This window comes from Oncorhynchus keta, chromosome 3 (assembly GCF_023373465.1).
Source record: "Oncorhynchus keta strain PuntledgeMale-10-30-2019 chromosome 3, Oket_V2, whole genome shotgun sequence".
Lineage (NCBI taxonomy): Eukaryota > Metazoa > Chordata > Actinopteri > Salmoniformes > Salmonidae > Oncorhynchus > Oncorhynchus keta.
Genome location: NC_068423.1, coordinates 3,142,603 through 3,155,963, shown reverse-complemented (window position 1 = coordinate 3,155,963; position 13,361 = coordinate 3,142,603). Strand labels below are relative to the sequence as shown.

Below are 13,361 nucleotides of genomic sequence, written 5' to 3'. Positions count from 1 at the left end.
CATTTCCTATTCGGTGTAGTAACGTAACACTGCCGTAATACATTACAGCTTAGTAACAGCATAGTAACTAATATAAACAGATGTAGATCCCAGATACTACACACTGGATGTCAACAGTTTTTAGAAATTGGTTGAGGTTTCTCCTTTGTGTAATGAAGAAGTACGGCCATCTTGAACGAGGGTCACTTGAAGTGTACTATTCGATAGAGGCGCGTGACCAGAAAGCATGCTACAGTTTGTTTTACTCCTGTATTGAACACAGATCATCCCGTCTTCAATTTGATCTATTATTTACGTTAAAAAATAGCTAAAGTTGTATTACAAAAGTAGTTTGATATGTTTTGGCAAAGTTTACAGGTAACTTTTGAGATATTTTGTAGTCACGTTGCTCAAGTTGGAACCAGTGTTTTTCTGGATCAAACGCGCCAAATAAATGGACTAGGTGGGAGAGGTTGACATGTTTCTAAAAGGACTGTAACGGAACTTTTTGAGTTTGTGTCTGGATGAAGTGCCTGCGCCTCATGAAGATGGGCTGAACACGCTAACAACAAGTGGCTATTTGGACATAAATGATGGAACTTTATGGAACAAATCAGTCATTTATTGTCGAACTGGGATTCCTGGGAGTGCCGTCTGATGAAGATCATCAAAGGTAAGTGAATATTTATGGTGTTGTTTCTAACTTTGTTGATTCCAAAATGGCGGATATTCCTCTGGCTGTTTTGTGTTCTGAGCGCAGTTCTCAGATTACACAGCGGTTGCATTAAGGAGAAGTCTATCTTTTAATTATGTGAATAACACTAGTATCTTTTATCAATGTTTATTATGAGTATTTCTTCCAAATTTCTTGGAATCAAAACATTACACGTAAGGCGCCAATGTAAACTGAGATTTTTGGATATAAATATGCACATTATCGAACAAAACATGCATGTATTGTGTAACATGATGTCCTATGAGTGTCATCTGGTTAGTGATTCATTTTATCTATATTTCTGCTTTTTGTGACTCCTATCTTTGGCTGGAAAAATGGCTGTGTTTTTTCGACTTGGCGGTGATCTAACATATGTTGTGCTTTAACTGTAAAGCATTTTTGAAATCAGACACGACGGGTAGATTAACAAGATGTTTATCTTTCATTTGCTGTATTGGACTTATTAATGTGTGAACGCTACATATTTCAGAAAAATAGTTTTGAATTTCGCTCGCTGCCTTTTCAGCGGAATGTTGTCGAGCGGAACCCCTGTGCTAGAAAGGTTAAATATTACTTCACTGTCGGAACTGGAAGCACAAGAATTTCACTACACTCGCAATAACATCTGCAAACCATGTGTATGTGATTTGATTTGACAGTGAGGCAGCTTAACCCGCACCAAGCAAGGTGGGCCCTTTTCTTCAATAGATTCAACTTCACCGTCTCATATCGCCCAGCTTCAAAGAACATTAGAGCTGATGCTCTGTCCCATCTCCATGATTCGGGAGAGGTTCCTGTCCCAAATGCAACCATCATTCCGCCCTTCTGAATCGTTGCCCCTGTGATTTGGGAGGTAGACGTGGACATCCGCCAGGCTCTGGAGTGGGAACCCGCACCTACTACCTGTCCTCTGGAGCGCACTTATGTCCCCACTGGGGTAAGGGATCGGCTGTTGACCTGGGCGCACACATCCTTCACCGCTGGACACCTAAGTATCACCCGCACCATTCAATCCATCTCCGCAAAATACTGGTGCCCCACCCTGGTGCAGAATATTGCCCACTACGTCAACTCCTCTATCCAAACCAAATCTTCCGGCATGCTCCGAGAGGGAAAATTCTTCCCCTTCCTGTGCCTCAGCGGCCTTGTTCCCATCTGTCCATAGATTTTGTTACTGATCTCCCCTGACTGATGGTTTTACCACTATTATGGTTGTTGTGGTTCTCTAAACCCTGCTGTTTTATCCCTCTCTCGTCACGCTACTTCCCTCCAGGTCGCTGAGGCACTGTTGCAGCAGGTCCTCCGGCACAATGGCCTTCTGGAGGTCATCATCTCCAACTGTGGCCTCCCAATGCACGTTGTGGGTATGGAGAGCCTTCATGGAGAAGCTGGGGGCCACGGCCAGCCTCACATCTACGTACCGGCCTCAGTCTAACGGGCAGTTGGAGAGGATCAAGCAGGAACTGGGGAGGTTCCTTAGGAGTCACTGCCAGGACCGGCAGGGGGAGTGGGCCTGGTTCCTTCCCTGGGCAGGGTACTCCCAGAACTCACTTTGTCACTCTTCCATCATGCTGACTCCCTTCCAGTGTGTCCTGGGATATCAGCCTAGACCCCGAGCCAGACCGAAGCCCCTTCTGGCTTGCTGTCCGCCGCCAGAAGGAGCAGGCGGACTGCCATCACAGTGAGGCTCCCGTGTTCCATCCTGGAGATTGCGTCTGGCTCTCCACCAGGAACCTCCCGTTTGCCCTGCCGGAAGCTGAGCCCTTCAAGGTCCTCCGGAGGGTCAACGAGGTAGCATATCGATTACAACACTCCATTAACTACCAGATCTCACCTTCGTTTCATGTTTCCCTCCTTTAGTCACATAGGGAAAAAACAGACTAAATGACCATATTAACATTTACATTTGAGTAATTTAGTAGATGCTCTTATAGTAGTAGTCCTAGGACCATGCTCCAGGACTACCTGACATGATGACTCCTTGCTGTCCCCAGTCCACCTGGCCGTGCTGCTGCTCCAGTTTCAACTGTTCTGCCTTATTATTATTCGACCATGCTGGTCATTTATGAACATTTGAACATCTTGGCCATGTTCTGTTATAATCTCCACCCGGCACAGCCAGAAGAGGACTGGCCACCCACATAGCCTGGTTCCTCTCTAGGTTTCTTCCTAGGTTTTGGCCTTTCTAGGGAGTTTTTCCTATCCACCGTGCTTCTACACCTGCATTGCTTGCTGTTTGGGGTTTTAGGCTGGGTTTCTGTACAGCACTTTGAGATATCAGCTGATGTACGAAGGGCTATATAAATACATTTGATTTGATTTGATCCAACACCTATACTTTCAAGGAAGTTAGGCCAATTTAGACAACAGCACGTGCCTATGGTCCATTAGGACACCAAATTTTAATTATTGTTAATGATCCTCATGATCCTTAACAACAGATAAATGGATGTTAAATAACCAGTATGTCCTGTCATTTCCTACACAGGAAATCACATTTTCTCAGAAATGAAGTTTCTGAACCCTGCACCTAAAATGACACTACATAAACAAATAGCTACCTCATGTCACTGTAGATAGTCTGTCAGGCACCATATTCTTACTAGAGAGAGGAGAGCACTTTCCATTTCAAAATTGGTTATGTATTTGTGTATATGTAAAAGTGGAGCTATTTTCACTATAGCGCCTACAAGTAGTATGTGAACGTTGTCCACCACACCCGATAAGGCACCTCACTTGACAAGAGGGTAATGTGGATGGTTTATGAGCATGGCTGTGTGGTTAGTGGCTATAGCTCTATGTCACCCTTGTTCTCCTTTTTTTTCTCCTCTCACAGTATTTCCATGTATTAGTGTGTGTGTGTGTGTGTGTGTGTGTGTGTGTGTGTGTGTGTGTGTGTGCGCGTGTGTGGTAGGGACAATCTAAACCGTCTAAGTCCTACAACCCACCAGGAAGCGATGTTCTCGAATGACACACAGCTGCTTGGCCCACTGGCCCAGCCACTTCTTCCTCCAGAGGAAGGCGCAGATGCGCACGTCCTTCATCAGCTCGATGGACGCCTCGGTGGACGGCCACTGGTGCTGCGCTGACAATGACGACTTCCCCTTGGTCACTTCCTCCTCATCGTAGGACTCATAGGAGCTGCTCACTGCCTCGCCGTCATCTGGGAGACACAGGGAAGGGGGGTCAGAGGTGAGGTTAGGACAAGGAGGAAGTGGAAGACGATGAGGGGGATGAATTAATGAAATTCCAATTGGAAATGCGTGTGTGATGACTTTTCGTGATCCTGTTAAGTAGGCAATTAGTTCGCACAAGGAGGTGAGGACTACACACTCATCACAGAAAGGTATGAAAACATGCACAGTTGACCCCTCGCCCCCCAAGCCCACAAGCATGCACACACACACGCACACTGATAGGCAGGTACCCCATGTGATCACAGCATAGATCACATTGTCTGAGCTCTTTACTTGTTCCCGAGGAGACCAAAACAACCCACATCTACAGGGAGAGGGATAAAGGAGAGAAAGGGAGAAGAAGACAAGAGTGCGGAAAATAAGACAGGGTTACACTATCCCAATGCTATACAGTATAAAGGAAACTATGAAAAGACAAGAGCAACTCATATATAACTCCTTAAAAATTGGAATGAAATGTATTTATTTTCTTGTATTATATATTTTATAGACCTGAAAAGCTTGGATGCATACCCTATCAGAAATAATAAGCTAGTAAACAGAAGCTAAGCTCAGTGAGACATTTTCTTTTCATGGCCACATTAATACGCATAGTCAATTAATAACCTTTAACCTACCTGTATGAATAGATGAGTGAGAATAACCGCACACAAACCAGCATGTGTATATGCACTCATGTCGAACAGTGTTTCCAAAGTGTAGCATTTACCAATAGTATAAATTCTCATGTTGGAATCATGGCTTGCTAATTCTGATGTGTGGGTGAGCAGATGATTTAATGGAACCTCCAGTGCATTTCCTGCGACGTGAGAAGTGGCTACTGTTAAGTTGTTAAGTTGTGGTCAAACCAAACACACAGCCTTCTAAAGAACAAAGGAGACTTGACCTGAATGACAGGGTTAACTTTCAAAGCTGGGTTACACTTTTGTAGCTTTTCAAAATGTAACCTTCATTTCACCAGCGCATCTCGTTGAGATAAGTAATCTGTCTGTCAAGAGAGACTAAAAAGTAATCGCCACAGTATAGTTACGGTAACACAGTAAAACAAAAAAAAACATAATTCAAAGCATAAAGTAATCTTCCGCTCACTGCCAGTGTGGGTGCAGGCTTTTGTTTGAATTAAACATTCTAACTGTCCACTTAAATGACCCGCAAATATATTCTGTCCTACTTTCAACACACTAAAACTCCTTTCAGTGAAGCTGGCCGACCAGCATGGTCTAGCTGGTTATGTTGGTACACCAGTATGGTCTGGCTGGTCAAGCTGATCTGACCATTATGGTCTAGCTGGTTTATCGGGGCGACAGGGTAGCCTAGTGGTTAGAGCGTTGGACTAGTAACCGGAAGCTGAGCTGACTAGGTACTATGTTGTTCTGCCCCTGAACAGGCAGTTAACCCACTGTTCCTAGGCCGTCATTGAAAATAAGAATTTGTTCTTTAACTGACTTGCCTGGTTAAATAAAGGTAAAAATAAATACAAATAAAATACTGGCAGACCAGCCTTTGTTGTGTTTTCGCTGGTGACCAGCTTTCATGTGAATTCGCTGGTGACCAGCCATTGCTATGTTTGACACTGGTGGCCAGCATAAGCTAAAGCAAAACCAGCATCAAGTCACATGCAGGCTTGCAATGTGATGTTTAATTCCTATAAGAATCGAGGATGAATGGATTTCCACAATCTGCATTCAGAATGACTGCCAGGGTTATAATGAATGAATGAGACTACCTAAACTAACTTCTTCTTCTCTGGTATTATGGCAGTCCACAAACAAATGTAAAAGGTGCATGCCTCCACCTACTGTATAGGTGGCGGCAATCGGGAAATCGGGAAAAAAACTAACATCGTATACAAAACAAAAACAAAATAAAAACATCAGTCACCGTCCAAATCACATCCCTACACAGGTGCAAGGGCCTATGAGGATGGAACACTCATCGACAGGATTCCTTGTAATGCCTCTGCTGTAAAAAGAAATGTTCAGCCACACTCACAACAATGCCTATTTCCTCTGATTTCCTCTTTGTTTGCTTTGTGCAGTTTAGAACCAATGTAATAAAAGATACAAAGTCCACCTTTTTAACATGCAACATGTGAGGTTCCTGTTGGCGAGTAAGATTTACTGGTTCCTCTAATCCAACTACCATGCTTTCTTCAGTGTTACACCCTTATTTTACTCTTCTCAACGCCTCTGGATAGGAGACATGCTGGACAGCCCTTACTCTTGCCACCTCGGTCTCCTTCTCCCTAACCGTGCTCTTAATGAATTTGGGCACACGCTCGCCATCACAATTGAGGCATTTCACCTCAACTGACATTCAATACTTCTCCCATCTACATTTATTTATTTATTTCACCTTTATTTAACCAGGTAGGCCAGTTGAGAACAAGTTCTCGTTTACAACTGCGACTTGGACAAGATAAAGCAAAGCAGTGCGACAAAAACAACAACACAGAGTTACACATAAATAAACGTACAGTCAATAACAATAGAAGAAAATCTATGTACAGTGTGTGCAAATGTAGAAGAGCAGGGAGGTAAGACAATAAATAGGCCAAGTAGAGATAATGGGGTGCAAAAGAGCAAGAAGATAAATAACAATATGGGGATGAGGTAGTTGGGTGTGCTATTTACAGATTGGCTGTCTGCAGGTACAGTGATCGATAAGCTGCTCTGACAGCTGATGCTTAAAGTTTGATAGAGAGATGTAAATCTCCAACTTCAGTGATTTTTGCAATTCGTTCCAGCCATTGGCAGCAGAGAACTGGAAGGAAAGGCAAAGACTTATAGATTACCTGGAGCCAGTGGGTTTGGCGATGAACATGTAGCGAGGGCCAGCCAACGAGAGCATACAGGTGGCAGTGGTGGGTAGTATATGGGGCTTTGGTGACAAAACAGATGGCACGATGGCACATCCAGTTTGCTGAGTAGAGTGTTGGAGACTATTTTGTAAATGACATCGCCGAAGTCAAGGATCGGTAGGATAGTCAGTTTTACGAGGGTATGTTTGGCAGCGTGAGTGAAGGAGGCTTTGTTGCGAAATAGGAAGCCGATTCTAGATTTAAATATTTTGCATTCACTTTTTCCTGAACCTAAATATTCTGCACCACCCGCAAATTCTGAAACATTGTCTACTCTGGAAAACATTTCAACTACAGTAGGCCTACAAAACAGTGGTAGCCTACACACTTCAATGCAAAAATATCAACAGTCTGTTCACCTGTTAAATTCTACTGTAATGTTATAAACCGCAATCACTGTCAAAAGCATGAAATTGTTTGAAATGATCACAGCCTATCTAGCCTAAAAGGCCCAATTAAATGAGAGATGTGCATGGTAATTTGGTGTATGGCTACTTCAAGAATATGAACTCATCATTGCCAGAAAATGTGAGGAATTTATTCTGCAATGGTTATGATATTCAGAGCCTTCAGAAAGTATTCACACCCCTTTACTTTTTCCACATTTTCTTGTGTTACAGCCTGAATTTAAAATGGATTAAATAAGTATTTATTTTTCCCATCTACACATAATACCCCATAATGACAAAGTGAGGGGGGGGGGTATGAAAATGTATGCACTCACTACTGTAAGTTGCTCTGGATAAGAGTGTCTGCTAAATGCCCCCAAAAAAAATGGAGTACAATAAAGATTGCATCATCTGCGGATCTGTTGGGGTGGTATGCAAATTGCAATGTGTCTAGGATGTTGATGTGGGCCATGACCAGCCTTTCAAGGCATTTCATGGCTATAAATGTGGGGTGATAGGCAGGTTACCTTGGCCTTCTTGGGCACGGGACTATGGTAGTCTGCTTAAAACAAGTTTGTATTATAGACTGGGTAAGGGAAAAGTTGAAAATGTCAGTAAAGACTCTGGTCAGGTCAGCGCATGCTTTGAATATGCGTCTTGTCCGGAGGCGAATATTTGCACGTTATCTTAACTTACATCGGCTACAGAGAGCAAGATCAAACAGTCGTCTGGAACAGCTGGTGCTCACATACATGGTTCAGTGTCACTTGTCTCAAAGCTTGTCTGGTAAGCTGGGCAGCTCACTGCTGGTTTTCCCTTTGTAATCCGTGAAAGTTTTCAAAGCCTGCCACATTCCTCTAGCGTCAGAGCCGGCGTAGTAGGATTTGATGTTAGTCCTGTATAAACGCTTTGCCTGTTTGATGGCTCGTCGGAGGTCGTAGCGGGATTTCTCATAAGGGTCCAGATTAGTGTTCCACTCCTTGAATAGCAGCAGATCTAGCCTTTAGCTCAGTGCGGATGTTGCCTGTAATCCATGGGTTCTGGTTGGGGTATGTACGTACAGTATGTGCCGGTCACTGTGGGGACGACCACGTCAATGCACTTATTAATGAAGCCGTGTTTTATGTGGTAAACTCCTCTATGTTATCGGATGAATCCCGGAATATATTCCAATCTGTGCTAGCGAAACAGTCCAGACAACTTCCATATTGAGCACGTCACTGGAACTTCCTGTTTGAGTTTTTGCTTGTAGGCAGGAAGATAGAGTTATGGTCTGATTTGCCAAAGGGAGGGTGAGGGAAGGCCCTGTGTGTGGAGTAAAGGTGATCTAGAGTTTTGTCTCTCTAGTTTGGTAAAAAGTCATTTAAATTTCCCAGTAAAATCAGGGACAGGGCAGAAACTCACCGTTCATGGCTGAGTCATAGGGCTGGGCCTCCTCGTAATATCCCTCCTGAAACTCCAAGCAGGCCGGGGCCGAGGGCTGGGGGAAGGGCTCTCTCCCTACAATAACCTGCGAGAGAAGGAAAGGAGGAGGCAGAGAGACAGAAGGGTAGGAGGAGAGAGAGAGAGAGAGAGGTTTCTTCTATTTTCTCTTGCACTCTATCTCAGTGTTTCCCAAATTGGGTCCTTGGGTGCGCATTTTGTTTTTTTTGCGCCAGCACTAGACAGCTGATTCAAATCATCAAAGACTGATGATGAGTTGGTTATTTGAGTCAGCGGTGTGGGGTGGGGGGCTGTTTCTCCAGAAACCCTGCTCTATCTTACACAATTGAATTACACACACACACATACACACACATCCATGAAACATCTTTAAAATCTTGGGGTTCCCCTGATTGGTGATTGGTCAAAGCACCTGTCTCTCGACTTGGCTCTCCTTTCTGAGTAAAAGGGAGGAATTCCAATCCTCCTCTGACCTTAGCCTCTGCCTGGACTAGGATGGGAATTCCACATGTCTTTGCCTTGGGGAGGTAACACAGCACACAGCACAGGCTGTGCTACCTAGCTTTCCCAAATCAATCAAGCATTTCACCTCTATCCCCTCGGGTCCAGTCATCTACTATTCACACTGTTACAACATCCCCTCAGGCAAGCGGTCTGCTGAGTTTCTCCACAACGTCTACTGCTTGAAACATTTACTGCCTGGCAAGACTTCTCACTACACCAGGAAGAATATAAATTAAGAATTAAGCATTTCTACTACTTCTCAAGAAGACATTCCAATCTTCGGTCAAACCACATTGTTTGAAAGATCCCAAACAGTCATTCTGATTCCCATTTAAAATAGCCTTTTGAGTGACTAAAATATCACACATACTATTTTTGGGGGATAGAAATGCCCCAAATTTGAGAAACATGTGTTTTTCTCTCATGGCTAACAACCGGGAAGTTTGAAAAGACAGGTAGACAGGTTGAGTGTGTGGAGTGCTTATATGCATGCGCTCTCCTTAACTGACAGCTCTTTGAAACGCCTATTTCTGGAAACTTGAATGTAGTGAGCACTGTTGCAGTAAAATAATCTCAAACTAATGTTGCTGTTTTTTGCTTTGCTGTAATAAAGGCTTTACACCTTTTTTGGTTTGTTAGAACAGCCTCCCTGGTATTATTTATAATGTATGTAGTGTTTACACTGTTCCAAATTGTCTGAAAAATGACATTTGTAATAATAATAACATTCTATTTTCTTGATGTACTACTTATTGTTATTATTACCATTATTATTATTATAATAAGTAATGTTCTTATCATTAGTAGGCTTAGTATAGCAGCCTTCTATAACCCCCATCGAGCTCTAGGCCTGTTTAGTCTTAATACCGTAACTTACTCAGGCCTATATTTCAATACTTTTATAGGCGACTGTATCAATCAATCATTCATTTGTTCATGGTCGTCACACAGCTTACGAGTCATTCATGATTGAAATTAAATCAAGCATTTTAGTTTTAAAATAAAATATAGCGAGCCTTGAATAATTACCTTAAACAAAATAAAAATGAATGTAACAAAAGGCTTGACAAAAAAAGTTACAATTGACTCTCTGGTATGCTTGTACTTATTTAGTGTTGTTTACATTGTTCCAAACGGTCAGGAAAATTATATTGCAAACTATACAGCACCTGGTTGGCACACATAATATGCACGCAGCCCTTGCTCCTTACCTTTTTTTAGTCACATTTATTCCACACATCTGTCTTTCCTTTTACCTCCTGAGCAACCTATAAATATTCCTGTTTTTAGTTTATTTGTCATGTCCTCTACATCCATGTTACTGTCACATGGTCAGAGTTTGTTATAAACAAAATATTAAACGTGATGACAATATGCTATAGGCACGACCTGCCCGCTCATTAGGCAGGATTAAATGGACACTTTTTACATCATGCCGTTTCCTCTGATCAAATAGTCTAACCTAAATGGCACTCAATCAAAGAAAAAATGAGCTGTCATGTTAACAAACAACATATCCTAAAACCAGGACAGGAGCCACTAAGGCTCCTGAGTGGCCCAGCGGGAAAAGGTACTGCATCTCAGTGTAAGAGGTGTCACTACAGTCCCTGGTTCAAATCCAGGCTGTATCACATCCAGCCTTGATTGGGAGTCCCATAGGGAGGCGCACAATTGGCCCAGTGTCATCCGGGTTTGGCCGGGTAGGCCATCATTGTAAATAAGAATTTGTTCTTAACTGACTTGCCCAGTTAAATCTTCTTCTGTTTTTAAATTGACAACTGTTGTCCAGGAATTTCACCCCATTGTCATGATTAGTGGTTTCAAGTTTGTATCTGTACATTTTTCTGAGAAGCTGATCATAGAGAAAGAGAAAATACTTTGCATTTCCCGCTGTGTAAACACATTACAAATACGGGTAAAATACCCGTGATAAATCCTGCTGATAATCAATGCTGGGATTGTAGGTTAAGGGCTCATAAGTAAGCATTTCACGGTAAGGTCTACTACACCTGTTGTATTCGGAGCATGTGACAAATAAAATATAATTTGATAAAGTTGGGTAACTGATATTCAGAGCTTAAATAGCCAAATTGATTAGACACAGGAATCAGGACTAATAAAGGCAATGCAACGGCCTGTTTTACAAACAGTAGGCTTACCGCATAGATGGGCATTCATAAAATTCTATTTCAGGCAACACTGTAGGCTACACCTCAGTAAGCAAGGACCGACACCAACGCCTTTTGGATGTCTTTTCTGAGTGCCGTTCCGGACTTGATTTCCACATCCACAGACATTGGTTTTTAGTCCGGTCCGGACTAAATCTGAACCAATCATAGACTTCGATGTTTGGTCCAGATTTGGAGGGGTCCAGACCGGCTTGGATTTCAACATCCACAGACATACATTTTTGGTCCGGTCCGGATTAAATCTGAACCAGTCATAGACGTTTGATTGGTCTGGAACATCCTTGATTTGGTCCAAACATAGACATCTATAGATTACTTATTTTCAACTTTTATACAGAACCAAAAATAAGCCTGATTTCAACATCTGGCTATAGGTCAGGCCCTATTGTGCCCTAGTTGGACAGGATTAGTTTTACTGGAAGATATATGGTAATGTTATTATGTGCCAGTTGGGCCAGTAACCGAAAGGTTGCTAGATCAAATCCCTGAGCTGACAAGGTAAAATATGTAATGCTGCCCCTGAACAAGGCAGTTAAACCTCTAGTGACTTCCCATCCAACATGAGGGAGCGTAATTTTTATTTATTTAATTTATCCGTTATTTTACCAGGTAAGTTGACTGAGAACACGTTCTCATTTGCAGCAACGACCTGGGGAATAGTTACAGGGGAGAGGAGGGGGATGCATGAGCCAATTGTAAACTGGGGATTATTAGGTGACCGTGATGGTTTGAGGGTCAGATTGGGAATTACTCCAATCGGTCCTACTGAAAAACGAATTGTCACCTGACACTAATTAGCATAACGCAACGGACATAAATATTCCTAGAAAATATTCCTATTCATGAAAATCACAAATGAAATATATTGAGACACAGCTTAGCCTTCTGTTAATCACCCTGTCATCTCAGAGTTTCAAAATATGCTTTACAGCCAAAGCTAGACAAGCATTTATGGAAGTTTATCGATAGCCTAGCATAGCATTTTGTCCAGCTAGCAGCAGGTAACTTGGTCATGGAAATCAGAAAATCAATCTAATTCAATTGTTTACCTTTGATGAGCTTCGGATGTTTTCACTCACGAGACTCCCAGTTAGATAGCAAATGTTCCTTTTTTCAAAAAATATTATTTTTGTAGGCGAAATAGGTCAGTTTGTTCTTCACGTTTGGCTGAGAAATCGCCAGGAAATTGCAGTCACGAAAACGTCTAAAAATATTCCAAATTAGCTCCATAATATCGACAGAAACATGGCAATCCTCAAGGTGTTTTTCAAATATCTATTCGATAATATATCCATCGGGACAATTCGTTTTTCAGTAGGACCGATTGGAGTAATGGCTACCTCTGTATTTTACGCGAGACTCTCTCTGGGAGCATCAGGTGACCACTTGCGCAATGTAGCCGCTTACGGGTATTCTTCAACATAAATGCGTAAAACTACGTCACAATGCTGTAGACACCTTTGGGAATACGGAGAAAGAGTAATCTGGTTGATAGCCCATTCACTGCTCAATAGGGACTCATTGGAACGCAGCGCTTTCAAAACAGGAGGCACTTCCGGATTGGATTTTTCTCAGGCTTTCGCCTGCAACATCAGTTCTGTTATACTCACAGACAATATTTTTTACAGTTTTGGAAACTTTAGAGAGTGTTTTCTATCCTAAGCTGTCAATTATATGCATATTCTAGCATCTTGTCCTGACAAAATATCCCATTTAAAACTGTTTTTTTTTTCAAAAATGAAAATACTGCCCCCTAGTCACAACAGGTTCCTAGGAAATCATTGTAAATAAGAATTTGTTCTTAACTGACTTGCTATGGCTTTAGAAGCTTCTGATAGGCTAATTGACATCATTTGAGTCCATTGGAGGTGTACCTGTGGATGTATTTCAAGGCCGACCTTCAAATTCAGTGCCTCTTTGCTTGACATCATGGGAAAATCAAAAGAATTCAGCCAAGACCTCCACAAGTCTGGTTCATCATTGGGAGCAATTTCCAAATTAATGAAGGTACCACGTTCATCTGTACAAACAAAAGTACGCAAGTATAAACACCATGGGACCATGCAGCCGTCATACCACTCAGGA

General features: G+C 42.4%; 1 protein-coding gene across 3 annotated transcripts in view; it reads right to left on the bottom strand.

Annotated features, from left to right (window-relative positions):
* Positions 1 to 13,361, bottom strand: part of afap1l2 (actin filament associated protein 1-like 2) — a 124,993-nt gene that overhangs the window by 49,510 nt on the left and 62,122 nt on the right. For all 3 annotated transcript variants that reach the window (XM_035744951.2, XM_035744940.2, XM_035744960.2), the window contains exons 5-6: positions 8,545 to 8,650; positions 3,643 to 3,857 (exon numbers count right to left, since the gene is read on the bottom strand). In XM_035744951.2, coding sequence (XP_035600844.1) covers positions 3,643 to 3,857; positions 8,545 to 8,650 — 321 coding nt within the window. The remainder of the gene's footprint in view (positions 1 to 3,642; positions 3,858 to 8,544; positions 8,651 to 13,361) is intronic.